This window comes from Gopherus flavomarginatus, chromosome 17 (assembly GCF_025201925.1).
Source record: "Gopherus flavomarginatus isolate rGopFla2 chromosome 17, rGopFla2.mat.asm, whole genome shotgun sequence".
In the NCBI taxonomy this organism is placed as follows: Eukaryota; Metazoa; Chordata; order Testudines; family Testudinidae; genus Gopherus; species Gopherus flavomarginatus.
The window spans coordinates 4,420,256-4,445,524 of NC_066633.1; the positions used below are offsets into that span (position 1 = coordinate 4,420,256).

General features: G+C 39.9%; 1 protein-coding gene across 6 annotated transcripts in view; it reads left to right on the forward strand.

Moving 5' to 3' along the window:
• The window catches only part of TTLL11 (tubulin tyrosine ligase like 11), a 209,957-nt gene that overhangs the window by 94,649 nt on the left and 90,039 nt on the right, over window positions 1-25,269 (forward strand). For 5 of the 6 annotated variants that reach the window (XM_050926828.1, XM_050926829.1, XM_050926830.1 and 2 more), the window contains exons 1-3: window positions 132-599; window positions 19,961-20,057; window positions 22,201-22,334. In XM_050926828.1, the coding sequence (XP_050782785.1) occupies window positions 234-599; window positions 19,961-20,057; window positions 22,201-22,334 (597 nt within the window). In that variant the 5' untranslated portion in view covers window positions 132-233. Of the gene's footprint in view, window positions 1-131; window positions 600-19,960; window positions 20,058-22,200; window positions 22,335-25,269 lie in introns of those variants that run through there. The other variant, XM_050926831.1, reaches the window with a different exon arrangement.

The window sequence follows — 25,269 nt, forward strand, 5'->3', positions numbered from 1 at the left end:
AGCCATAGTCACGTGACCATAGCAAAGGGCCACGCCCCGCCCTTCGCATCTGTGATTTCCCCAGGGGAGGGAGGGGGCTGGGAGGCGAGATTGTCTTTGACGTTTATTGGTCCTTTGCAGTTCCCGTCTCGGCCGTTGCCAACCACCTGAGCGAACATAGCAACCGGAGCCGCCCGGAGGCACGCGGCAATGACAGCGGCTGGAGGGGCCCGGGGCAGCTGTGCCGCCTGGTAATGGAGTCGGCCGGGACCGAGCCCGAGAGCTGCCCCCCGGCCCAGGAGCCGCCAGTGTCCCCGGCCCTCCCCGCCGAGGAGCCGGAGCGGAGCGAGGCCGCCCCGGAGCCCCAGCAGGAGGCCGAAGGGGTCCCCCCGCCGGCCCCGGTGGCTCAGGGCAGGAGGCCCAGCGGCCCAGGCTCGAAGGGTCAGGCCAAGCGGTGCGGTGCGGGGAAGGGGGGCCGGGGCAAGCGGGGCTCGACCCGCCGTGCCGGGGAGGAGGGAGGCCGGCCCGCCCGGCGGGCCCATGTCACCGTGGACAGCTCCAAGGCCAAGACCTCGCTGGAGGCGCTGAAGATCAGCTTGCGGCAGCTCCGCTGGAGAGAGGTGAGGGACCCGCTTCCACTCCCCGGGCCTCCCGCAGACCCTGCCTGGCTGGCCCTTAGCGGCGCAGAGCTCCCCCGGGGCACGGCCTGCGCGCTCCACGGCCCGGGCTCCCCAGCGGCTCTTCCTCCCCGCGCCCCGTATCTCCCGTCGGGCTGCTCCGAGCCTTCCCCGAGCTCTGCGCTCCCCATAGCCCTGCGTGGGCCCCTCAGAGCCCCCGGGACTCCTGTCTGCGCGACCCCCTTCGCCCCAGCCGCTTTCCTTCTGCCCGCGCCAGCATGCCTCTGTCAGCCCCCGGATCTCTACTAGCCCAATGGTGCTCTGTAAGCCCCGCTCCACAGCTGTCTCTCCCAGCCATTGTCCAGGGATGCCGCTTGTGCAAAAATGGGCTCAGTAGCAAAGGTTGCCATCCCTTTGGAGTCTTCTGGCTGTTGTTTTGACGTTTCTTGTATTGTACAATTAGATGTCAGATCATGTGGCTGGATTTTGAAAGGACTTGGTAACTTTGTGACTATTAATACTTTCTGTAATTATGTATGCTAAAATAGGGTAATTGGATTTCATGCTTCGTGGGTTAAATTGACCATTGTAAGAGGCAGGAAGGAAACTTACCACTTGAATACAATTGCCTGCTGCATTTTGTTTCCCTCCTCAAAGAAATGTTAAATATAGGTCACCGCCATCTATAGAAAATGAGGCCTTGATGGACCGGAGATCTCATCTGATATGGCAAATTCTCTATGTTATGTTGTAAAAGTAAATTCAGAGATAGCTGAGCTTGAAGTCACGATAAAGTATATTTTATATTAATAGAAAAATGACAATATTAAACAGTTTAACAAAATACCTGTCATTGGCTTTTTAAAATGACTAAACCTGGAAAGGGTAGGAACTTCCTTGAAAGGGTTGTATGGGGGAGAGAATAAAGATAACATTTAAAATGTCACATGATAAACACTGAAATATTTCAGAAATATTTCCCAATTGCAAAATGTTAATCAGGTCTCAGACTCTAAAGACTTCTCACCTGCACTGGTTGCATGGCTCCATGGAACGGAGCTGATAGGTCTCTTATAGCTGGCCACTTCCCCAAGGATTTCTATAATGAGATTGGGGGCACAGAGATGTAATAAGGCCTGGGAATGCATTCTCTTTTCACCTGGAGCCCTACAGAGTTTGGGGGAGGGGTGGAATGTTACATGGCATCTTCCCCACTTCATTGCTGCCTTTGACATGCCAGCTTCTCCCTGATCCCCTCCTGTCCTTCATCCCACAGATGATTCCATAGCTCCATAGAGGTAGCTGCCCCCTCTTCCATGTTGGAAGGAGAGAACTTTGCATGGAGGAGGCCCTCCCTGTATAGATCTGAGGGATGCAATCCGGTCCATATTACTCCTAACAGAACTGGACATTTGTAACCTCAGAAAACTATTTTCTGGAGGATTGATGCAGAGTAGATTTGACTCTCCTGTTCCTTTATAATATTCAGAATGTTGTAGGTGCCCTACAACACAGAGACAGACACGTTCCTTGACATGAAAAACTTGGATATTACTTACTCTAATATGTGCATATAACATTAGAATCAGTTGTTTTCTTCAGTCTAACTTTTGCCTTGTGCTCATGTATTGTATTGTTAGTTTTAGGTAGCATTAATTATCAAGTAATGACATTGCAGGGTGGTCTGTTAGGTAGAATAGGACTGAACACTTCTGATAACTTTACTTTTCCTCAGTTTCTTGTGTGAGATACTTATAAATTGAAAACTGAGAAGTATTTCTTCATTAACTCTTATTCTGTATATTTATTTAAGGTAACATTGCTTTGCATAGATTTGTTACAACTGCCAACAATTTCAGTGACTGCTTTTATATTTAGTAACACTGCAATATAATCATTGTTGTAGTTGTATTCTAACTAATATGTGTGATAACACTAGAAAAACTTTTCAGTATTTGCAGATTCAAAATCTGATTTTTGCAATGGCAAGTAAGTGATGAAATAATGCACTTATCTTAAAGTATAAAACAGAATCCTGTAGAGTTCATGTTAAACCACATGGACTTTCTGACACTGCAGTGATCGGGTCTGTAGGTGAAATTGTAGCACTCTTAAAGCCAGGGTTTTAGCCCATATATTACATGTACAGTGATCCAGCATGTGAAGTTGATTGGGTAAAAAAAAAAGGTCTGGTCAGTGAGTTCTGGAAACCACTTTTATCATTGTTAGGTTTGACTCATGGCATTGGACAACAGTTTGTAAACCAAGATGAATTTTATACAGTATTTTTAAATACATCTCTGCTCCTATTTCCTATTATTTGATATGTATATACTTACAATAGATTCTGTTTCCATAATGTTTTATTTCAGCGTTTTATTTTTTAAATCTTGTTGCAGAAAATCAATCTTCCCTTGCATAAAAGCCCAAATCATCATCATCTTATGTGCACATTACAAAATAGGAACAAAAATCAATGGTGTGAAATTATTACCTGATGGATTTGCTCCTTGTTACACTGATACATAAGTGCATCTGTTGAGTGTCCACCTGCAGCTTCTCTCCAGTCTTTTTGTAGGTAAAGTGCAGAACAGCGATGTTCTACCATTTAGTTTGTCTGCTGTAGAGTTAAAGTTTATACAAGACTCATCCACATATTATTGTAATGAGTGCTTCTGAATGTCTGATAAATACTAAAATTAACTGATGAACTTGGCTGAGTATAAATGTAATCCACAGGACTAAATTTATGTCCCTTATGTTTGACCTGTTCTGAGCATCTGATTCCCCAGATTGCTCAGTATTATGTGTTCTGTCCCAGAAATGGAATTATGCACATCCTGTTGTTTTCCTCTTGAATATGTACATTGTATTATCAGCATTCTCCTTCCAGCTCTTTATCCCACAGTAGCAATCACTTCGGATTTGCTTAATCTTTATTGATGGAGACAATAAACAAATATCCTTTCTCCTCCACCCATTAATTCAGTCAATATTTTTCATTTAGTCTGCCTTGCTTCTCTTTCTGACCTCTTTTCCATTCTTCTTAATAATGGCTCTTCAGCCAAAATAGTGACTCTTAAGGCATTTGGCTATACCACTTACAGTCAGTCATAATTCATTCTGCCCAAACAAGTCCTTATAATAAATTTGTATAGGTTTTCAACCCACTATAGTAAAGTGTCTTTTCAAGTGTCTTTTTTCTCTAGTTCATCAGAGAAGATCTGTGCTTGTTTTGAATGGTATACTTATAAAATTTTGCTTTCTTTCTCAGATTCTGTTACCTCTGCATGACTGACAGAAATTTGTGAGCCTAAAGCTCATATAGAAAGACAAGAGATGTTAAATATTTAGTAGATTAGCTGGAGGTGTTTATGATCTTAAGTTTCTGTAGTAGGAACTTTATCACAATAAAAGGATTGGTCCTCCCTTAAAGTGATAGAAACATGATAAGAAATAACGTGTATGTCCAAAATATGTGAACAAATTTTAATGTGTGACAAATGCAAAATTTCAGGTAGAAGAGGGGGTTGAATGAGGAATAATGGTGACAGTTTAGGCTATGTCAGTATAAGTTATGTCACTTGGGGGTGTGAATAAGCCACTCCCTGAGTGACACAAGTTACACCAACCTAAGCACTGGTGTGGATAGCGCTATGCAGGTGGGAGAGCTTCTCCCACGAACATAGCTACCGCCGCTTGCAGGGGATGGAGTAATTAAGTTCATGGGAAAGCTCTCTCTTAGCGACGCAGTGTAGTGAAACCATAGCCTTAGAATGCCAACTATTGTGTGCGTAATCCCCAAGTTAAAGACTGGATTGGAATAGATTTTTGATTAACACACCCATCCAGGTCATACATGCTAAGTTTGCCATTTTAAAACAAGCCCTTCTAATTCTTTCATTTATCTGAACACCAAAAATTTTAATATTCAGTTATTGCCAAGGATCCTGGAAATCCATTCGTCACAGAGAGACGTGGAAAAATGCAGAATTTGTGTTTTTATAGAGAATCTTTTGTTTTTACATTTTGTGAAAAAATAAAAACATCTACTGTGGAACCCCAGTTATCTGAGCTAATTGGGACTGGGGTCAGAACAGATAATCAAAATTCAGAGAATGGGCGGGGCTGGGCTGTCAGTTTAAAAATTGTAAATACATCAATAAAATGTGTTCAATGGATGCCTATATATATTGTGGGTAGGGAAACTAAAGTTCAGCATTTCATTGTAATTGAGGAAAAACTTGGATTTTTATGTTGATGAATGTTTTTTTTTTTAATCATGGAAAACTAGGATCCCTGGTTATCAGGTAGTTTAAATGACACGATATACCATAAAGAGAGAGACAAGGTAGGTGAGGTAATATCTTTTATTGCACCAACTCTTGTATGTGGAATGGATAAGCTTTTGAGCTTCACAGAGCTCTTCAGGTCTGGTGAAGGTAAACAGGGTGTCTGAGTAGGATAATTAGTCAAAATAGGAGGCAGTTTCATCTTGCTGTGGCATCTGATCAGGGGGTTATTTTTTTAAGCCTTTTGCTTCTTTGTCAGTCCCAGATTAAGGCACCTGTTTCCCTTTGGGCAGTGGCTGAATCTTATGTGCAGTGCAGGTTCATAGGGACTATATTATACTCAGGCTGCGCTCTGGTCACTCATACCATGCTATCGTTATTCTACACTGTCACTGAGTAGACAGAATAGGTCAGATTCCCTTGCCTGCTTGAAGAGGGAACATGCAAATTGCCTTTCCCAACACCTAGTGGAGATTTAAAATTATAAAAATGCACTTGTATAAGTAAAGTGTCTTGTCAGATATGGTATGGGAAGGAAACTTCAGGAAAATGGTGAAAAAAGAAAGAAATTCAAGCTTGTAAAATTCATGTCTTGATTTCCACCAAATTCTCTCCTCTCCACAGTCTAACAACAAGATGCTGCCTGTGAAATTGCAGGGAAGTTGATTTGGTTTTGGGGAAGCTGAAAATGAGGTTTATGACAGGAAACTGCCTGAACTACAGAGCAACTGGCAAGCAGTTGCTATAACAAGTGGAGTAGCAAACCAGTTTTTTTGGGAGGGGGTGGGCTTTTAAATAGCATATGTAGATTAGGTCTAACTGTTACCTCATTAAGGGTCAGATTCTATCCTCTAAATATGTAGTGATGTTCACTGAATGTCTTCGAGGACTTGTTCTTTTACAGGCATTTGCCGAGCAGTTTAAAAACTGGTCCATAGTGTAGTGAAATTAGTTCGTAACCTGTGTTACTTCTACTATACTAACACTAGTATTAGTTCACTGACTTTAGTATTGATTGCACTATATTTAATGGCACTCTACAAAGTATAGAGAATTAAGTGACAGCAGTTAATAGCAGTATTAGGTTTTACCTTAAGCATGAACTGTTAGTTTCTGTAAGAAATGGGTGTAGCGTGTGTGTTTCTGATCTCTTGTGTAATCGGCCATGAAGAAGTTTTCTAGTGCTCTGTTCTTGGTCCATCTTGATGGTGACATTTCTCCTTAAAGAGAAATGGAGTGTAGTACAAACCAGTGATCTAATGTCTCTGGTGTAATAGCAAGTGCATGTTAAAGGGACAAAAATGTTTACAGCTACAAGATAGAAAACCTTATTTTTGCAAAACTATGCATTAGTACACCTCTACCTTGATATTATGCTGTCCTTGGGAACCAAAAAATCTTATCGTGTTGTAGGTGAAGCCGTGTTATATTGAACTTGTTTTGATCCACCGGAGTGCGCAGCCCCGCCCCCCCGGAGCACTGCTTATTCGTGTTATATCAGGTGGCGTTATATCGAGGTAGCGGTGTAATAGTCTTTTGCCGTCCACAAGATTTGCCATTTTTGCTAATTAGTGGCAAATACCATTCACTGTGACCCATATATACCTTGTGCAGTATGACACTCTCCACTTACACTCAATTCTTGGCAGCTTTTTCTTCATTTATAAGCAATTTTTAGGTCTTCCACATTAAGTGATATAGAGGACAAATGCCTGAAGCAGCAGAGCCTTTTTGACAGTAGTATACTGTCACCGATGGAGAGAGGAAAAATTGTCCTCCAAAGAGTTTTGATTCAAGGATATGTTGTTCGGGGAGTATTGCTCTAAGAATTACCCAAGAGCATTTCAGCCAAGCGTATAGAAGTGCTCACAGAGGCTATAGTGAAACTAGTGAGGTATCTGTCCATTTAGCTGAGTGCTAGCACTATCTTTATAAAGGCAGGAGTGATGATAAAATAAACATGAGGATAAGCAAACAAATCTGAGCAAAGAAAACTATAGTAACTTGAATCGAAACCAGCTTATTATTAAATAGAGATGACAATGCTGATTCACTGACTTGTATGGGTTTTAGAAGGATTCATAGTACCTGGGGCAAGATGGGATTAGAGCTCCTTTCTGACCTGACCTCTGGTAGCCCCACCACATAAGGGGTTCTGTCCCTTATCCCTCCTTGATTTTTCACCCTTGCCTTTTTTTGACCACTGCTCTCTTGTTTTCTTGCAACCTCCCTCTCTGTGTTCTCTGTTTTTTGCTACTCTGAATATTCTTCTGATCTTTAAGTCCTCCAAAATCCTTAGCAAGTCCAAACTCCTCATATTGTCTCTGTGAGCTATTCACTCAACATCTTCCCTGCAGTGGCTCCTGCATCCTTTCTCTATGGCTGTATCAGGCATCAGTCAGATATACCTCTTGTTGCATTAGTCAAGACTGACTTGCTGTTGAACAATTCATTTTATGGGTTTCCCCAAGCCCAGGACAGCTGCCTTCTGGCTCCTAGGTGGTGGCCCTGTCAAAGACACCAAAGTATTCACTGGCCATTGTATTACAACGCTTTCCATTGGGCACATAGTTCTGTTACGAGTCCTTGCTAGTCTTCTGCACTGGACTGCAGCTCCAGCTAGTACACTGGTTAACACACCTTTCTGTATTAGTTGCATCATGGTAGTTGCTGCATCCTTACACTTAAAAGTGCTCTGGAGACTTGAAAACTTGCTTTCTTAAGAGCTTCACAGCTTTGTAATACAGATCTCCTGATTATCAAAGCCCTCAGTTTTTATGAAGGATTTGGATATCTCTGAGAACTTTGTAAAATTAGGTTTACCTGTACTGAACAACATATATTATGCTTTTTCAGTAATCACTTACCTAAACCATTGCAGTTCTTTCAGAGGTTTCTGTGTTGATTTCAAACTGGCTGTTTACATAGCTTTCCTGGTTGCTCCCAAAGCCTTTTTTCTTTTTTTGTTAACCCCTTAGGCATCAGAAGTCTTTCTCCTTCATGTCCTGTAGTTTCTTGGTCATGTTGGGACTGTTATACCGTGTCATGGAAGAACCTCTTGGAGGGAGGGACTGAGAGTTTAGGACACTTGGTGAGGTCCATGTCCACTTCACTTGATTACCTTTGCATACTCTCCAGAGGGGGAAGGCGAAGGTGGTGGTGGGAGTCCGAAGGAGCAGGCATATAGCCTTCAGACCTCCAAGAATCCTCTTTAAATTCCACTTTGAGTACTTTGTTCTGGCTCCTGCAGTTGCTGTTGGTTGCAGCATTCTTCACTTCTGGTCCTAACCTGTTCTGTGCTGTTTTCTTGTGTGTGCCAATTATCATGTTTCATCCTAGAGGTGGCTACAGCTCAGTAGTGAGTAAAATGATTTCTGTAGATCACTTTTAAAGTGCTTCAGAATCCTTTGGGATCAAAGGAGCTATTTCAATATAATGATTTTATATTGAAAATAGCTGAGATGTCTAACCTAACTTAATGGACAGTTTTAGTGTTGTCTGAAACTTTAGTGGTAAACAATAGGCCCAGTTGTCTGTTACCCTGCACCATTTACACCAGGGCAAAATGGGTAGCAATTTATATCCACTTTACACTGGTATAAATAACTACAGAGTACAAGACCACGGAGAATCAAGCACAATATCTTTCTGAAATATCAATATTAATTTGTCATTCATATAGTAATATGAAAGGCTTCTAATGAAATAGGAATCTAAAAGCAATACTCTGTATTTATAACTGGAAACAACGAATGTCATAAAAAAACACTGAAGCACTGCTTTTTACATTAATAAAACATTTGTAGAAAAGTGGACTCTTCACTTATTGAAGCTCTGTTAATTTATACTTCCATATATAAATGAATGTTTTATGCAGGATTGTTACCTTTACAATGACAGATTAATATTGAAAAGGAAAAAAGTTTGATTTTCCGGGAGACATTTTATTTCTGAATCTGTTTAAAAAAGAACCCTTCCATCCAGTCCCAAACAAACCTCATTTTCTTCCCCTTCTTTTTCCAGCGGATTCACTTCTTTAGGAGATGTTTTCACTTCCTTTAAATATGCTGTTACTAACATCTAAAAACAATACAGAGAAATGTAGCAAAATGTTACTTGGCCTGTTTCGACATCTGATGTTTGTGTTGTCATCAGTGTTTACAGGGGAGTATTTAGCAAGTGGGTTAAAGATGAATTGATTTTAAAAAAAGAAGTTTGCCAATAGGAGGAGCCGTTGGGCTGCTCCAAATAACAGTTCTTCTGTTGTTCCTTTTTTATCTTTTTGCACATTATAAGTTGTATCATTTGGTATCTGTATGATTTTGGCATTTTTTTTTAATTGCTTGGGTCTGCCCATAAATGTTCCCACAACATTTTACCACTTCTAACTGCTGCTGGAAGGTTTCTAGGTAGACATAGCCTTAGTACTCCATAACACCGCTAGCCTTCAGGAGCCAAGTCCAAGGGAGTCCCCAGTCTAATAAACGTCGAGAAAACTAAAGCTAGAGACTTCCACAAATGAGATCATATTATTTTCTTTAAGAGTCACTGATTTTAATACAGTATTAAGACTAGAGAGTGGTGGAAGTTTTAGAGCAGGGGTCCGCCAACAAGTGACGTCATTTCGACAGATGCTCAACCACTGCCACGGTCCTTCATCTGGCAGCCGCCAGATGAAAAGGTTGTGGACTACTGTTCTAGAGGTCAAGATCTTACAAAAAGTGTGCTTAATTATTAATATATATTACTATGTATAAAATAAAATGATTTAACACATGTTGAGGGATCCCTGTTATATGTATTCTGCTTCTGCTCAGTTTTTTGAAGCTGTTTTTATTTTCAGCAACATTTGCCTAATTCAGAAAGAATTGCTGTTTGCTGAATGCTTTGTCTTCCTTTGCTATGTATAATTAATCTACGGAATTCTAGACTGATGTCTTTGATTCAGTTTTGTATATTTGTTTGCTGTACAGCTGTGCATTTTCAGATGCTGATTAGATAGTGGGCAGCCACCAGAGAAAAGCATGTATCCAATATGTTGTGTAGATATTGTGACTTCTGTATTCAGAAGGACTATTTGTTGTAAATTAGTCACTCATTTTCCATCTTTATCTTATATGACAATTTATTTTTCTTTTCCAAGTTCTGACAACTTTTAAATAGTGCTGTTCTTCATGATTAAGAAATTTCAAACTAAAAATACCATGATAATTCCTACATGTTTTAAAGGCTTCATTTTATGGTAGGGCCAGTTGTGGCTATTTGCTAAATCCCAAACAGATGCTGCTTTTGGCTAGTTTGGGAGAGATTCTCTCTCTTCCCTTTTTTGATGCTCTCATGTGGCTTTGAAGCTCACTTTAACATTAGTGGGAGTTCATCACACACTGTCTCTAAGGCCAGGAAAATAGACACACACAAGGAAAATAAAATGGTACTGTTTACAAAAAAAATTCCCATTTTAAAGTCCATTACAAAGCACTTGGAGATATTTAATCACTTTGAACTGACTGACCATTTGTATCCTGACTGAGTATAGGACACAAAGGACTAGTTTCTCCATAAGGATCTTGGGAAGGAACTTCTGTACTGTAAATGCATACTCTAGGGACACATTTTCCTCCAATTATAGTCATATTTCAGTCAAAGTACTTTAAATGTATGCTACCATTGTTACAATGGAATTCTGGAATGATTTTATTTCATTAGAATTGTTGTATATTGAATACTAAATGCTGAACATATATTTTCACCTTCAAAGTCTGATACCATGCCATCAGACTTGAATTTGATTCCTCTTATGAAATAATTATATAAAGAAGGAACAAGAAAAATGTAAATTAAGAATTTATACTAAGAGCTGAATATTCTGTTTTGGTACAATGGAGGAGAGTGAAGACAGTGAAATCTATTGTTTAGCTGATACATGTATAGGGGTTAGAAAAGACAAGAAATATGGAACAGAGAATAAAAATGAGCAACACTAAAATCTAATGATCCAAGAAACAAATTACTTTTAAGTGAGGCTACACTATCTGTGTTAGACATTGACAATAGTACTGACAGCTTCTTTGTACACTTGTATCACTGATGAGAGTACAGCTCTGTGAATAGTGTTTAACTTCTATTACAGACCCAGCAGAGGGACCACAAACTGTTTCTTGTGGAAGCCCTGCAGCCACCCACACCAGCACAAAAAAAACCCAGGGGAAAAAAAAAACCCAAACAAAAAAATAACGCAGCTTTTTAAAACTTCTGGGTAATAAGAGAGAAAATTATATATTACAAACTAATGATCTGGAGGTTTCCCCCTTCTCCTGCTCCAGATTAAACACCTTTTAGGTTTGCCAGATTTTAGGCTTTAACTTCATATGTCCCCTTCTCTTCTGTCCCTACCTTTTACCCTCACCTATATTTTAAACTAGCCTCTTCCATCCTTTTATTTTGCTCCTATTTATAATATTTGATTCAAGCTGAGTTGTGTTTGCTTAAATGGCTAGCAGGAGGCACTGCTAGACTCTGCTCTCATAAAGTAGGCATCCACTTACTGATAATTTCCATTCCTAATAGTGAGCAATATTACAATGCAACGTGTTGTTGCTAGTTGTATTCTTACATTCTGAACACTGGTTGCCATAGTTACAGTGGCATTTCAGAATGGCTTTGTTTCAGCAATATTGTTGCACGATTATACAAACAGCTAAACTGCATCAGCCTAATGCGATGAAGTTTTCCATGAATTTTTTTAGGAAACCCCCATATCCTGGATTTAGCATGAGAGAGGGAATAGAAGCCTAAACAATAAGGAGTGCTTTTAAAACAGTGAGAATTAGAAAAAACATTGACAATGTGCCCATAATGACCCCCTAAATTCACATCTTTAAGAGATTTTTTATTTGGAATTTTAGAAATTAATTTTCCACTTCTGCAGGGATATTTCAAGGAAGATCCTTATCTCTTCTGGGTGAAATTATAAGGATTTCTTTTACAGACATCTCTGTCAATCATTCTCAATCTTCTCCAAATATATGTTTGTTTTGATGTAGATTTAAAGGTGAGTTGAAATGCTTTTCTTAAAGGGAAGATAAAACCGAGTTTAAGATCTTAATAAGTGTATGTATTAGAAGAACAAATGAATATATTCTAAAGCAAATATGTTCTAAAGCCAAATAACTTCTTCCTTATATCTACGAAAGCTAAAGTTGTATTTCGCATGTTGCAGATGGCTCAAAGGGATTCTCCCTTGTGGCTCAAAGAACAGAATTTTCTTGCATTCCCATTTCTGTTTATAGGCTTCTTTGTCAGTTCTTGTAGGAGGAACACAGTCTGAGCAGTAAATTACCTTTCAGATTATTTTGTAATAACTTAACTTTTTCTGAGGCACGATAACGTTGCACCAATTTAGCTAACCCATTGTAACTTTGTGTGTGAATGTAGCTTGCCTTTGTTGTTTAACTTATGTTAAGAGCATCTGCATACAAGGTTGCAATGGTAGCTAAATCGGTGCAACATCACACCTCTGGTATAAACCAGTGCAAATTGTGTGTGTAAACATACCTGCTTCTCTAGAATTTTGAGGACCAGTTGCAAACATATGTGAATGTTGGGAAGAGCTCCTATACCGTAAAGTGCATCTGGATCTAACAAGGACTGTAATGGTATAATTGACAAGAATACAGAACAGTGACTAATGTGAGAACATCTAGAACTAGTGTATCATGTCCCTGGGGGTTATAGTCAAAATAAACGTAACTTTGTTTTTATTGTCTAAAAAAATAAAAAAGACACTTTCTGAAACTCCTGCTTTCTGTGTTGTAGCTTCACTATTCCTGCCCCTTATATATGTCATACGTATCACAAACGATGACTAGGTTGATGTTGCTGTTAGATTATAGATCGCAACATCAAGCTAGTCATCATTTGTGATATGTATGACATACATAAGGGGCAGGGATAGTGAAGCTATAACACAGGATGCAGCATTCACCTCTTGTGTAACCCCGTGGAGGTCTTTGCATTAGGATCGGTTTGTCCCTTTGTGTGTTCTCTTGCTGTTACATGTTGGAAAGCTGCGCTGACTTCTTCTTATTTTAGAAAGAATTGTTTTGTAGCAGGGATAACTTGACTTGTCGTGCTGAATGTCAATATAGTCGCTGCTTTTCATCTCATTTTGGTGTTCTTTGAATGTGGATATAAGGAAGTAGTCCGTTCCTGTGCTGCTGCTCCATAGTTAAGGTTGAAGCAAGCTTTTAATTAAAAGCCTGTCTTCAAACTCTAATCCTAACTTCTCTCCAAATTCATCACCATATAATCAATTGCATTTCATAACACCAAATTGATGTTCCAATTCTATTAATGAAATATAGTCCTCTAGTCCAACATACTACATGATGAGAATTATCGAATTCAGCTATAGTGTTCCCTGGGACTATATTCCTTTCAAAGTCTTAACTATACATTTAATAAACAACATATCACAGTAATAAGTATGCATTCAACAGCATATTTCCATTTCAGAACAAATATGGCGACAGTTTTTAATTTGGGTGAGTGTTGGAAATTGGCTGGAGATATTATTAGTGAATGATTGTGGAATGACTGGGTCCTTTAACTGTTAATTTTTTGTTATTCAATTTTTTTCCTCAAAGATGTATAGATAAAAAAAAAGTCTATTACTTTGTGGGTGACTGTCACAAGGCATCCCTTCTCCTGCTTTGTGAGTACTGCTGCCCAGCCTCTTCTTGTGTCTCCTAGTTACAAATCTGTGCAAGCTGTTTTCTTTCACCATGTGTGCATTTAATCTTCAGTTTTAAAACATAAAGAACCACAGGTATACAGCAGGAGGTGATTGCCACACAGCTTTCTCTTCTTTCCTCTCCCATGCTCATCCTCTAAGTCCCTTTTCCTCCCAAATATATATCCTTCCAATTACAGTACTGAGCCAATTGCCTCATTAGCCCAGTAACTGCTACGCAAGTGTCAGTACAGAAATGGGTTAATTGACTTTAATTAAATCTCCAGGCTTCCAGTACTGTAGCAACCTCAGTGCTCAGGTTGCTACCTTGTTTCAGTGGGGTATAGCAGAGGAAGGTTAGCTGGACTTCACTGAAACACTATCAACCTTAAAGATATAACGTTTGGTTTTTTTAACATAAACATTTTGTTTGGGAATAACTTTTACTCTTCAGTGATTTCCAGAAGATCATTACATTGTATAGAGACAAGATAGGTGAGGTAAGCTCTGTATAAGCTTGAAAGTTTGTCTCTTTCAGCAGCAGAAGTTGGTTCAATAAAATATATTATCTCACTCACCTTGCCTCTCTTATATCCTGGGACCAACACTGCAAATGACATTGTATGTCATATTCTGGTACATGAAGTAATAAAAAAGGGCAGAGGAATTGTTTGAAATTCTGTAAATAGGAAGATGACTCAAAGCCAAGGGTGAAGTACTTTGCTTTAACTTGCAGTGATGGGTCATGCCAATATGATCTGTGAGAGGTAATGTGATTGCCTTGTTAGCTAGTAATCAGAGGGGCCCTGTCTGTCAATCACAGCTGAAAATGGTAATCAGCTTGGTCAAAGTTGGTTGAATAAATGAAGCCAAATTGTTTAAATATACCATAGAGAACAATAACATTAAAGCTGAGTGGAGAATGAATTGTATATGCTAACACTGGTATATCAAGAAGATGGGAAAGATTCTGAGGAGGGTTATTGACAGGTTCAAATTCTGCTATCAAAAGCAACAAATAGGAAAACAATATAACTTTCAGGTGTGGGAATTTTGAATAAAATTACAACAGCAAGAGCTGTGTCTTGGCTGATGCACAGGGGTGAGGCTCACAACATGCATTGCAGAATTGTAATGTGCATACCACTGAAGCAATTATTAATGCCTCTAGAGCGCACTATCTCACGAGTGTGTCAGATTCTTGAAATGGACATGATATGCCGAATAAAATAACGGGCATAAATTAAGTTTGTGCCTTGAATTTATTTGTGCCTCAGTAAATGAATCCTTCAGCTAGATACAAACAGGAAAATGGAAGAAGCATATGGCTGAGACCTCAAGTGTCCTAGCATTAAATGTTCCATTTGTCTATATATTCAGTAGAGGCACAGCAACAGAGAAACAGTTTGAAATTCTATGGTAGCAAAAGCTGACAAGAAGCCAAGGGTCACTTAGCTTGTGCATAACATGATGGACCAGACTGATGTGACCTGTGGGACAAAGTTTAAATTATTGGCTTCCTATCAAGAGCTGGAAAAGCCTTGTCAGAGCAGTTTGACTATGATTGATTATTAATTGGGTCAGAGTTGTGAAAACAAATCAGTTCATTTTTATGCTCTCTCTTCTGGTTTTGTTCAAAGATCTTTTTTGTTCATACTTGGAGGGCATTAAATAAATGGCTTGAAGAGTTAAGATTAATTGTTTACAGGCACAGCCCCAAGTTGTTTTGTACTGAAAGCTCCAGGGACCAGATTCTCTTGACATCTCAGCACAAGACTGCGAAGAAGGGGAGAAAGGTGGCTTTAGCCACTTTTATGGTTCCCAAATCCTGTGGCTGTTGTGGATTTGCCCAGTGCCAGGCATAAATTAGAGACCTGAGTCTGCTTATATCAGCTAACCATAGGTGTCGGTATTATCAGAGTATGTGGGATGCCTTAATAATGTCCCCTTTTCTATCTGCATCAGGTGGGCATGCAAAAAGAACCGTTAAAACAGGTCTGTTCTATGTATGTATTCCCCAACATAGAGATGGGTTTAGCTGCCAGAGTAGGCCCAAGCGGAGCCGGTGTAACCACTAGGCAAACTAGGTGGTCGCCTAGGGCGCCAAGATTTGGGGGCACCAAAAAGCAGTGTCCAGTGTCATGGAAGTCAGCTGAGTTGGGGAGAGCGGGCAGCGAGACCTCCCATAACAAACCCACCCCTGCAGCAAGGGGCGCCGCGCAGGATAGTCAGTGGGAGCCTGCTGCAGAGAAAGGAGGAGACAGCCAGCCAGGCGTGGCAACCAGGGCAGCCGAGGGATGGAGCCGTTGGGGGAGGCAGGACACAGTCCTGAGCTCAGGTGAGCTTCGCCCTCCAATGTGCCGTGCCTGGGGCTGGGTGCAGCCGCCTCCTGGGGTGAGGGAAAGAAACTAAATCCTGCAGCGTGACGGAGGGGAAAGGGCTGGCGCAGGTACCACTTCCAAACACCGACCCCCCCCCGTGGCACTGTGCCAATGCAGGGAGCCAGCCCTGAACCCCAGGGAGATCCTCATCTACTCCCTGGGAGAGCCCAGCTCTGCCCTCCTTGCCCCTGGGTCCACCCCCCCCCCCGAGGACGAAGTACTCTGAGCCTGGGAACATTTAGAGACCCCGTGAGCGGGGGGTATTCTCAGCCGCCTCCTTGCTCATAGGTTCCCCCGGGCCAGAAGGGAATGTTGTGATCATCTCCTGTGACCCCTTTGTATTAATTCTAATGAACAATGCCATATTATGCAGTATTCATTTTTTAAAGTTTATAATAAGTGATGCTGCAGGGGGAGGGGGGGCGCAAGGTGGAAGTTTTGCCTAGGGTGCAAAATATCCTTGCACCAGCCCTGGGCCCAAGGTGCTGAGCTGTTTGTTTATAAACTATATTCTGACGTTTAAATCATGGTTTAGACACTGAAGAACCAGTGGCATTTCAGAAGAGTCAGGGTGTTAGTCCTATTTTTGGGTAAATCCAGTATTTGATTTGCGTAAATACTCACTTGATTTGTTCAGAGTGGGGAAGTCCCACTCTGAGTAATGTTCTGGCGCAAAATGCGGCCATGTTCCAGCCCTGAGGTGCTTATACTTCATCCATTGTGAAATGGTTTCTGTGCAGTGTTTGTGAAATGCTTTGATATCCTCTGTAGATGAAAGGTGCTATATAAATGCAAATTTCAGTCACTTCATTTCAATTTCATTTAATAAATAAATAAATTGTTCAAGTTTTTAGTGGGAAGAACAGTCTGAGAACCAGCGCAGAATTTTTATTCTGAATATACCTGTGGAGAATAGGGTTAAGGCCACTGATTGTCTTTCAGAGCCTAAAGAAATTAATTTTCACACATATATAAAAACACATTTTTTTTTCTCTTTGCAGCCTGAATAATAATGAAATGAGACCAGAGCTTTCTAGCTCTGTTAGGTTGTGCATGTTACTCCTATGAATTAGGAATTGGAGAAAGGAATGCATTGCCAAATTAGTGTTTTGATTATTTTTTCAAAGTTATTTACTAAATAAACTGCACTCTTAATTGAAGTTGCAAATAAAGGAAAAGAAACTTTTCTAGTGAAAACCTAACTTTTTTTTAAAAATTTTCTTTCTTTTGCCTAATATACATTAGTGCTAATAAGGATTTCTTTCATGGAGGGAAGTTAAACTTAACCATAAATAGCCAGACAAATTGCTGTAGTGTATATTGAGTTTAGTAAGGGCTCAATGTGCTGTTAGTTTGTTTTTAATAGTTCAATTGTTTAATGTCAGTGGGCGTTGATGCTAACTTTTCATGGGATAGGATCATAAAAGTACTATGGTTGGAAGCATAAGTATAACACGTTTGTCTTGAAGTGATTTAATCTCCTAGTACAATATCTTCTTGCGAATAATTCTCTATATCACATTTTTAATTAATGGCACCTACACAGATTCACAGGAGGAAAAGATGATAATTTTGAACAGGTAGGAATGACTGTGTAGTCCATTTTTCAAGAGAATAGGCCTAGAGGAGTGATTTAGAGAAAATTAGTGTATACATTTTGACCAAACAATATTTTGATTAATGGGTTACATATTGTGTGTTTGGGAAATTGACCTCATGAATATAGCCTGTCCTGCTAGGGTTGACTGGTTGAAGTTGAGAGGCTTTACACTGTTTTAATGCACTGCTTAATTTTTTGAATGACCTAGCTTTTGACAATAGGATGCAACAGTGTGGTATATGTAATTATGCTAAAATTACCCTTTCACATGTGTGAGTGGCTAATGCTGTAGGGATAATTTCTCTGCTCCAGCTGATAAATTAAAATGAACATTTTGCCTATGATTGGTCTGTTTGCAAGCTTGCTTGCTTGTTTAACTTCAGTTATTTTTCTTTTCTTTAAAAAATACTAATATCTGGAAGAAAATGACAAATATAGATTTCTCATTCCTTCTTTCTGTACCTCCTATCACAGAGCTAAAAAGCTGTCCATTTGCTGCTAATAAAATGAACAAAATAGTATAAATAGGACCCTACCAAATTTAGGTCCATTTTGGTCAATTTCGTGGCCCTAGGATTTGAAAATTAGTCAATTTCACATTTTCAGAGGTTTACATTTGAAATTTCCTGGTGTTGTAACTGCCAGAGTTCCAACCCAAAGAGGGATGTGGAGGGGTCACAAAGCTGTTGTGTGTGGGGGTGGGGAGTGGAGTCTGCAGGATTGCCACCCTCACTCTGTGCTGCCTTCAAAGCCCAACTGCTGCCATGGAGCTTCCTGCGGCCGGGGGAGGTACCTAGAGGTGAGTCTGATTTCCCCCAGTGAGAACAGCTGTGCAGGGGAAGAGTAAATTCCATCCCTCCCCATCCTGGGCACTAGCAGCTGGAGCCCAGGGAACAGTAAAGCCCCCAGATGCGGTGCCCTCAGCCTTGCCCCTTCTTCTCCCCTCCAATAGCTAGATTTCATGGGGGAGGGGGTGTATTTCACAATCCATGATACGTTTTTCGCACCTATGAATTTGCTAGGGCCCTAAATATAAATTATAGTTGGCACCTGATTGATACCGAAAAGTATAGTACATCTGCTTCACTTTGTATTTTAGAAATATATGTTGTTTATTAAAATCTGGCAACAGGGCCGGCCTTAGGGAAAACGGCACCGTGGGCAAACTTGTATTTTGGCATCCCTGGCCCCTGTGGGCGTGGTGCCCCTCCATTGTTCCTGGCCTCCATGGGATCCCCAGGCTCTCCATCCCCCTTTTGCTCCTAACCCCTGCACTGTGCTCCCTTTGCCCCAATCCCTGCACCCTTTCCTGTGCCCCAACCCCTGCACTCCCTCCTGCACCCCTAATTTCTGCACTGTGCCCCCTGCACCTCCCTCCTGTGCCCCTAGCTCCTGAACCCCCCCTTCTGCACCCATGTGGGGAAACTGACCTGGATGCATGGAGCAGCGGACATTGCTGCTCCTTGTCCCCCTTGAGCATTGCTCCTCCATGCACCCTAGAGAGCTGTGTGGGGGAGCACGGAGAGATGTCAGGGCTTCCTGTGTATGGGCAGGGCAGGAGAGCAGCAGTTTCTGATGCTCACCTCACAGCCCAGGTTGTAAAAGTGACAGTCCTTGCTCCCCCTTAACAGCCTTCTAAGGGGCGTGGAGGAATGTTGCAGGAGGCACCGTTCCCCAACCCCATGCTCCAATGCTAGGAGGGACACACACACACACACGTTTCTGACTCTATACTGGCAGCATGCTCCCTTGACCATGGGTCCCCTGTGTGGTCACCCTGGTGGCCCACCCCTAAGGCCAACCATGCTGGTATAGTTAGATTTTTTTCCCCCCTTGTTTCCAATGAGGAGTTTTAAAACAATGTAAAGCTACTGTATTTAAATTTAAATATCCTGTTCTGAGCACTCAGTTTTAAGTTTGAGCCTGAGCTCAAGCATATGATTCAGTTTGGTTGAAAAGCTGCAGTCAACATTTGGAAAAAGTAATACATTAAGTACTGCACATTTAAATTATTATTAATTTGTGTGTGTCCAGAGTTAACTTAGTAAATTAAATTTGAATAGTAATTATTTACAAAAAAGTGGCAAAGAAGCCACATCTTTCTCTTGTATTTATTGAGAGAAAGTTGAATATTTTTTTAAATAGTTTTTACTTCACACACTAGCAAAGGACCCAACTTTGATATCTTACAATAAGCTCTTCCCATTTAAGTTGAGCATTAGATATGAAGCGTGGACTTTACTGATGTCCAGAATGCTGTTCTCCGAAGGGCTTATATTTTTATTTGAACTTCTACAAAGGTAAGAAACTTGTAGATATAGCTAATCTCTTTCAAAATCTATATTATATCTTTTTTCCAGTTTCCATTTGGTCGGCGCTTGCCCTGTGATATCTATTGGCATGGGTTATCATTTCATGATAATGACATATTCTCAGGTCAAGTCAACAAGTTTCCAGGTAATTAATCTTGTGCTTGAAGTTAAAGAAATGCTTTTACACTGTTCTTCATGCTGTCTGAATATTCACCACCTTGTTGGTAATATGCTGGGCAGTTACCACTTGTAACAGTATGCAAAATATGAAAGGTTTAATCTTATTTTGATCAAAAGTCTGATGGTTCTCATCCTGATGCAAGTAAATGCCCGATTATCTGTTTCAACATCAAGGAGAGTTTTTGTTTGCTGCTTGCATAGTGGTGATTACAGTTGCAATAACAAAGCCTTAAACAAATGGTGCCATTTTTTGTTACCTTGAATCTTGGACCTTTCGTCTAGATTGTATTCAGTCTTTTGCACTCTCCTATTGATAGCTTTCTGCAGTTATGAAATATGTAAATTCTCAGACACGATCACGATAATTGGTAGAAGTCTTTCACAGTACAGAAGATTTGGATCCTGAGGTTTTGATAAAGTAAAAGGGATGCTAAAATTAACCAGTAGTTAAGTAAAGTGAAAGGACCTTTTGAATGCTTCTGAAAGCCTTCATTAATCAGAAGATAAATATGAAATGAAACCAGGCTTCATGGCTGCTTATATTGGGAGTGGACCCCAAATGCCCAGATAAAAATCTGTCAGATCAAATCATGGTCCCATTGAAATGAATGGCAAATTTCCTGTTGTGTGTAGATGATTTGGTTCACAGTGTCCCATATTCCTCATTTGTGAGTAGTTATCTATAGTGAAAAAAGATGTTCAAATTGGATCCCTCTAACTCCTGTTATTGGGCATGTTTTATGAATCAGCAGTTAGAGATTTAGTTAAGACATGGTCTGAATACCAGAACGGTTAACTCAAATTCTTTATGGATTGAGAGTATAACAGGACACTAAGGATGTTTGATGAGTGGAGCAATACATATATAGAACATTAATTCAGAGAAATCTGATCTTTAGATTGTAATTAAATTAAAATAATTTAAACAATTCTTGTGTGTCTTGTAACATCAGTAAAAATGCTCCTCCTTAGAGGATTTGTTTCTACTAAAAAAAAATCTATTGAGCTCTGGCTTATTTCTAGGAAAATCTCAAAGCACAGTTCCTTAAATGGATTTTTTAATATTGAAGAGTTCATGTCAACTCTCATCTTATTATGACTATTCTACTTTTTTAAGATCCCTTATTTCTCTTTCAATTCCAGTATAGATCCCACTGAATAAGAACTAAAAGCTTAGGTATTGACTTATCTAAGCCCTTCACTTCAGATATATTGCTGCTGTTAGTATGCTGTGTGAGTAAGAAACCCCATATGTAGAACTTTTTGCTCCACTTACTGACTTTTGTCTGCTCAAGACAAAAATATAGACAAAAGTGGACAATGCACCTACATTGGTAACGCTCTATAATTTTCTGGTGGTTTAAATTTCATGCCATGTGTATGATATTTGCCCGAGTTGTACCCTGCCTCCCATGTGGTGAGCAAGAAGGATGCAGAGCTAACAAAAACAGGTTAGCAAGATCCTGAAGTCCCTTCACAATGCATTTTTAACTCCCAGGAATGTAAATGGGGCCTGATCCCATGATCTGCTAAGCATCTCCTGTGAGGTATTCAACATTTCCACCTCCCATTTACTTCCATGACATTTGAAGGCTCTTGGCAGAATTGGGCCATTGAAAGACTAGATCTAACCGTTGTTTTACATGAAAAGAGAGACTCTTCTCTTTGACATACTGTAGTTGTTTAAATAAGGGTAAATAGTTTAGGAAGGTAAGGTTCTAATTGTCTGAAGCAATTGATGTCTCCTGTTTCTTCTCTGCAACATGGGCAAAATAAGGTAAAAATTCCAGTCTGGTGCAAAGAGTCAGTTAATGTTTGGACAAAAATTCTTCTTCCTTGATTCCCAGTTATATTTGGGCAACTACCTTCAAGCTTTCCCAAACCATGTGATATGGTGGTAAGTGCAGTATAAATAAATACCCAAGTAAAAAGCTACAAATCACTCAGTATCACTAGTAGCTTCAAATATTTAGTTATATAATGAAAACAATGGCCAGAGCACAAACATATGGTAAGTAACAACACACAGGCTTACTTTATTTTGCTGCACAGAGCAAAGCCTAAGTGATAATCTTGAACACTTCCAAACACTTCTTTATTTTCTCCAGGCATGACAGAAATGGTGCGTAAAATTACCCTGAGTCGGGCAGTGCGAACAATGCAGGATCTATTTCCTGAAGAATACAACTTCTACCCCCATTCATGGATTCTGCCAGAAGAGTTTCCCCTCTTTGTTGCTGAGGTAGGTCATTTTTCTCCATATTCTCTGAATAATGCTGCCAGTAAGATACTTGTGACCATGTCATTCTTCACTTACTTTACTTTCATATTGGTTAGACTATTTAAAACTACATTTGTATTCCACGGAATCTATATATTCTTTTCAGTTTGCCTCAGACATCGTTTAATTGAGCTACTCTTACTTGTTATGCTCTGGAATTAATATCAAAACAACTGTGCCACCTCACCACCACCAAAAAGGGTATTTGAATGTTAAACACAGCAGAAGTTTAAACTCCTTTCCCCAGCATATTTTACTGAGCTTAGAAAGAGTGAGTAGCAGGATGTTCTGAGACTGGACTCTGTGGAATGTGACATCTCACCGATGTCATTTTAATTGAAGTCTTTTTAGTATATCCTGTGTGTTTTATGTGAATTCTTCCAAGCTGTCTCTCCTGATGTGTTCAGTGTTTATATATACTCGCATATTCCTCTGTGTTTAACTGGTGTTTGAATGGTTTGTTTAAATGTTCAAAATTGTAATAAAACTGTTTAGTTTTCATGAAACCCAGAAAGAATTATTTTGCTTTTGTGTGAGGATGTATTGTTCTGTTGCTGCTAGTATTTAAAAACATTATATGTTTTTAATTTTAACCCTGTCTGACTCACCCAGTGTATTCTTGTATTCTATAGTATCCTCCGCTGGAAAAGTGAGCAGAAAAAGGTATAAATTTCATTAGATCTCTACATGCTCTGTCACTTTTTAATATGATACTTTTATCAGCGGTTAAGTTAAATTCATGATCATCTTCTAATGTGTACTCTTCCAGTGTGCTGGGTCATCTTTCTGACACTTGACTAATGACAGTAAAAATGAGCAAGAATCCTATTGTATCCTCAATGTCGATGTCAAACAGATTTGTAAAAGGAGGTCTAAATTGCCATCAGATTAGATATTGCAGGCATTTGAGTGAAGACAATTTGGGAGGAAACTTTCCAAGTAGTACACTGGGTTGTAACTGATTCCTGTGAGAGTCATGCTGACTCCTAGTTATTATGCACTGATTATTTGGGCAGTGCTGCAAATGCATCATACTGTAGAGCAATTTATTAGGACTATACCTTTAAGCTGTCAGCAGGTGGCACTGCAGATAAACAAATATTGCTCCGTGTGTAAGCGCTCATCAATGTGAAGACGATTTTTGGTTTCCATTCCAAGAAGAGCAGATGTCCAATAAAACATTGCTTGGAGTTTCCCTTGCATGTGTTCTTCCATCTGTGTTTGAGAAAAATATCATTTTTGTTATCAAACAATGTAGTTTATGCTGTAAGAGTTTTGTTCTACTTAACAAAATGTTTGCAATGTAAAAAATGAATAAAACTCTGTATCATAAACCATAAATGATTGGGATGAGCGTGGAGAACACGTCACTTGTAGATTGGTGAGACCGTTCCCAGCAAGAACTCTCCAAATTTTGCTTTTTCCATTGTTTGAACTGTGGGAATTTAGTGCTGGTGAGGAGTTGTTGGATTGGCAGCCCTTGGAGATTGAAGTCTTCTGTTTATCCAGACAGGTACTATACAGACTGGGCAACGTCTGCACAACTTTCCCCACATTGTTCTCCCACTGTGCCTTAGCACTGATATGGCAAGATGACCTCCAAGTGTGAGAGGATATTCAGGGTTATCTATGTTTGTGGCCTGTAATGTGAGAGAGAGACACCAAATAGCTATAAGATTTGTCTGTATTTGAACAGGCAACCTAAAATTGCTGCATCATTAACATTTCCCTGAGCTCTGAGATCTCCGTGCTTCCTTTTGCTGAGCCTCCACAGCTTGCCAAATTAAAATTGCCTGTTTATATGTTTTAACATTCTTCCTGTGGACAAGACTCTGTGGTCATATTGTGCATGTGTATAAATAAGTGGACCACTCAAGTGGTGTCCTTTTTTTCCCATTTCCGTCCTCCCCCGACCCTAATCCCAGTCAGAGAATACTGCCTCCACTTCAGTAACATCTTCCCTGATTTAAAAAATAAAAATTGGTAAGAACTGTCATACTGACCATTTGGTGCATTTTTTTAATCATATCAGACATAGAGATGGAAGAAAATTTGAAATCCAGCTTGTTTAGCAGATCTGGAAATATCTCTAGGGTATTCAATCATAACAGTTTGTCCTGTTAAATCAAATGAAGAATTCTTAGACTTATCTTGGTGTTTCTTTATTGAGAATCTAAGTGTCAAACAGAATTGGAAGCTAGTGGGCAAATATCATTGTGGTAGCTTATTGCGTGCCAAAAAGACCTCTCTTGTGTTCTAGATCTCCTCAGCTCTTCTGTAAAAATGTATGAACTTTGCTTGAAGTCCAAATTGGATGTCATCGTCCAAGGTTTATTCCTCTGCTGTACTCTCCATTGCCCTTGGGTTTGTCTAAGTGGGGAAGATAAGGCATGTCTGAAGATATTAAAATTGTGTTAGTCAAAAACATAACTTTGCACAAAATGTATTATATGGTCATGGTCAGTCTTAGGCCCCTTCCGTCTTCCCAGTGTTGACCATGACCAGCTAACATGTTTCAAAATACAACATGCCTTAAGTGCAAAGTTGTGTTTAAAATTGTGAGTTAATTCATTTTCCAACATGACTTATTTTTCCAGTCTATACAAACCATGATTGTTCAAAGAAAGTATTTGGAGGCTTCTGCTGGTTATAAAGAAGGCTTTCAAGAGTTGCCTTCAAAACCAAGAATTCTTCTATTTCCTTGAGGCCAATCAATCTCTTAGAAGGTAGATTGATCCATTCCCAGATCCTCCTCCTCCTCTCTCTCCGTCTTGTTGATTGGTGTACTTAAGATATGATGGACAGGAAGGCTTAAGGAAAGCAGTGAATAGTTTCCAGGTTAGGAACAGGGTTTTACCTCAACTGGAAGTGCCTTCCTGCTTTATTACTGGTCTTG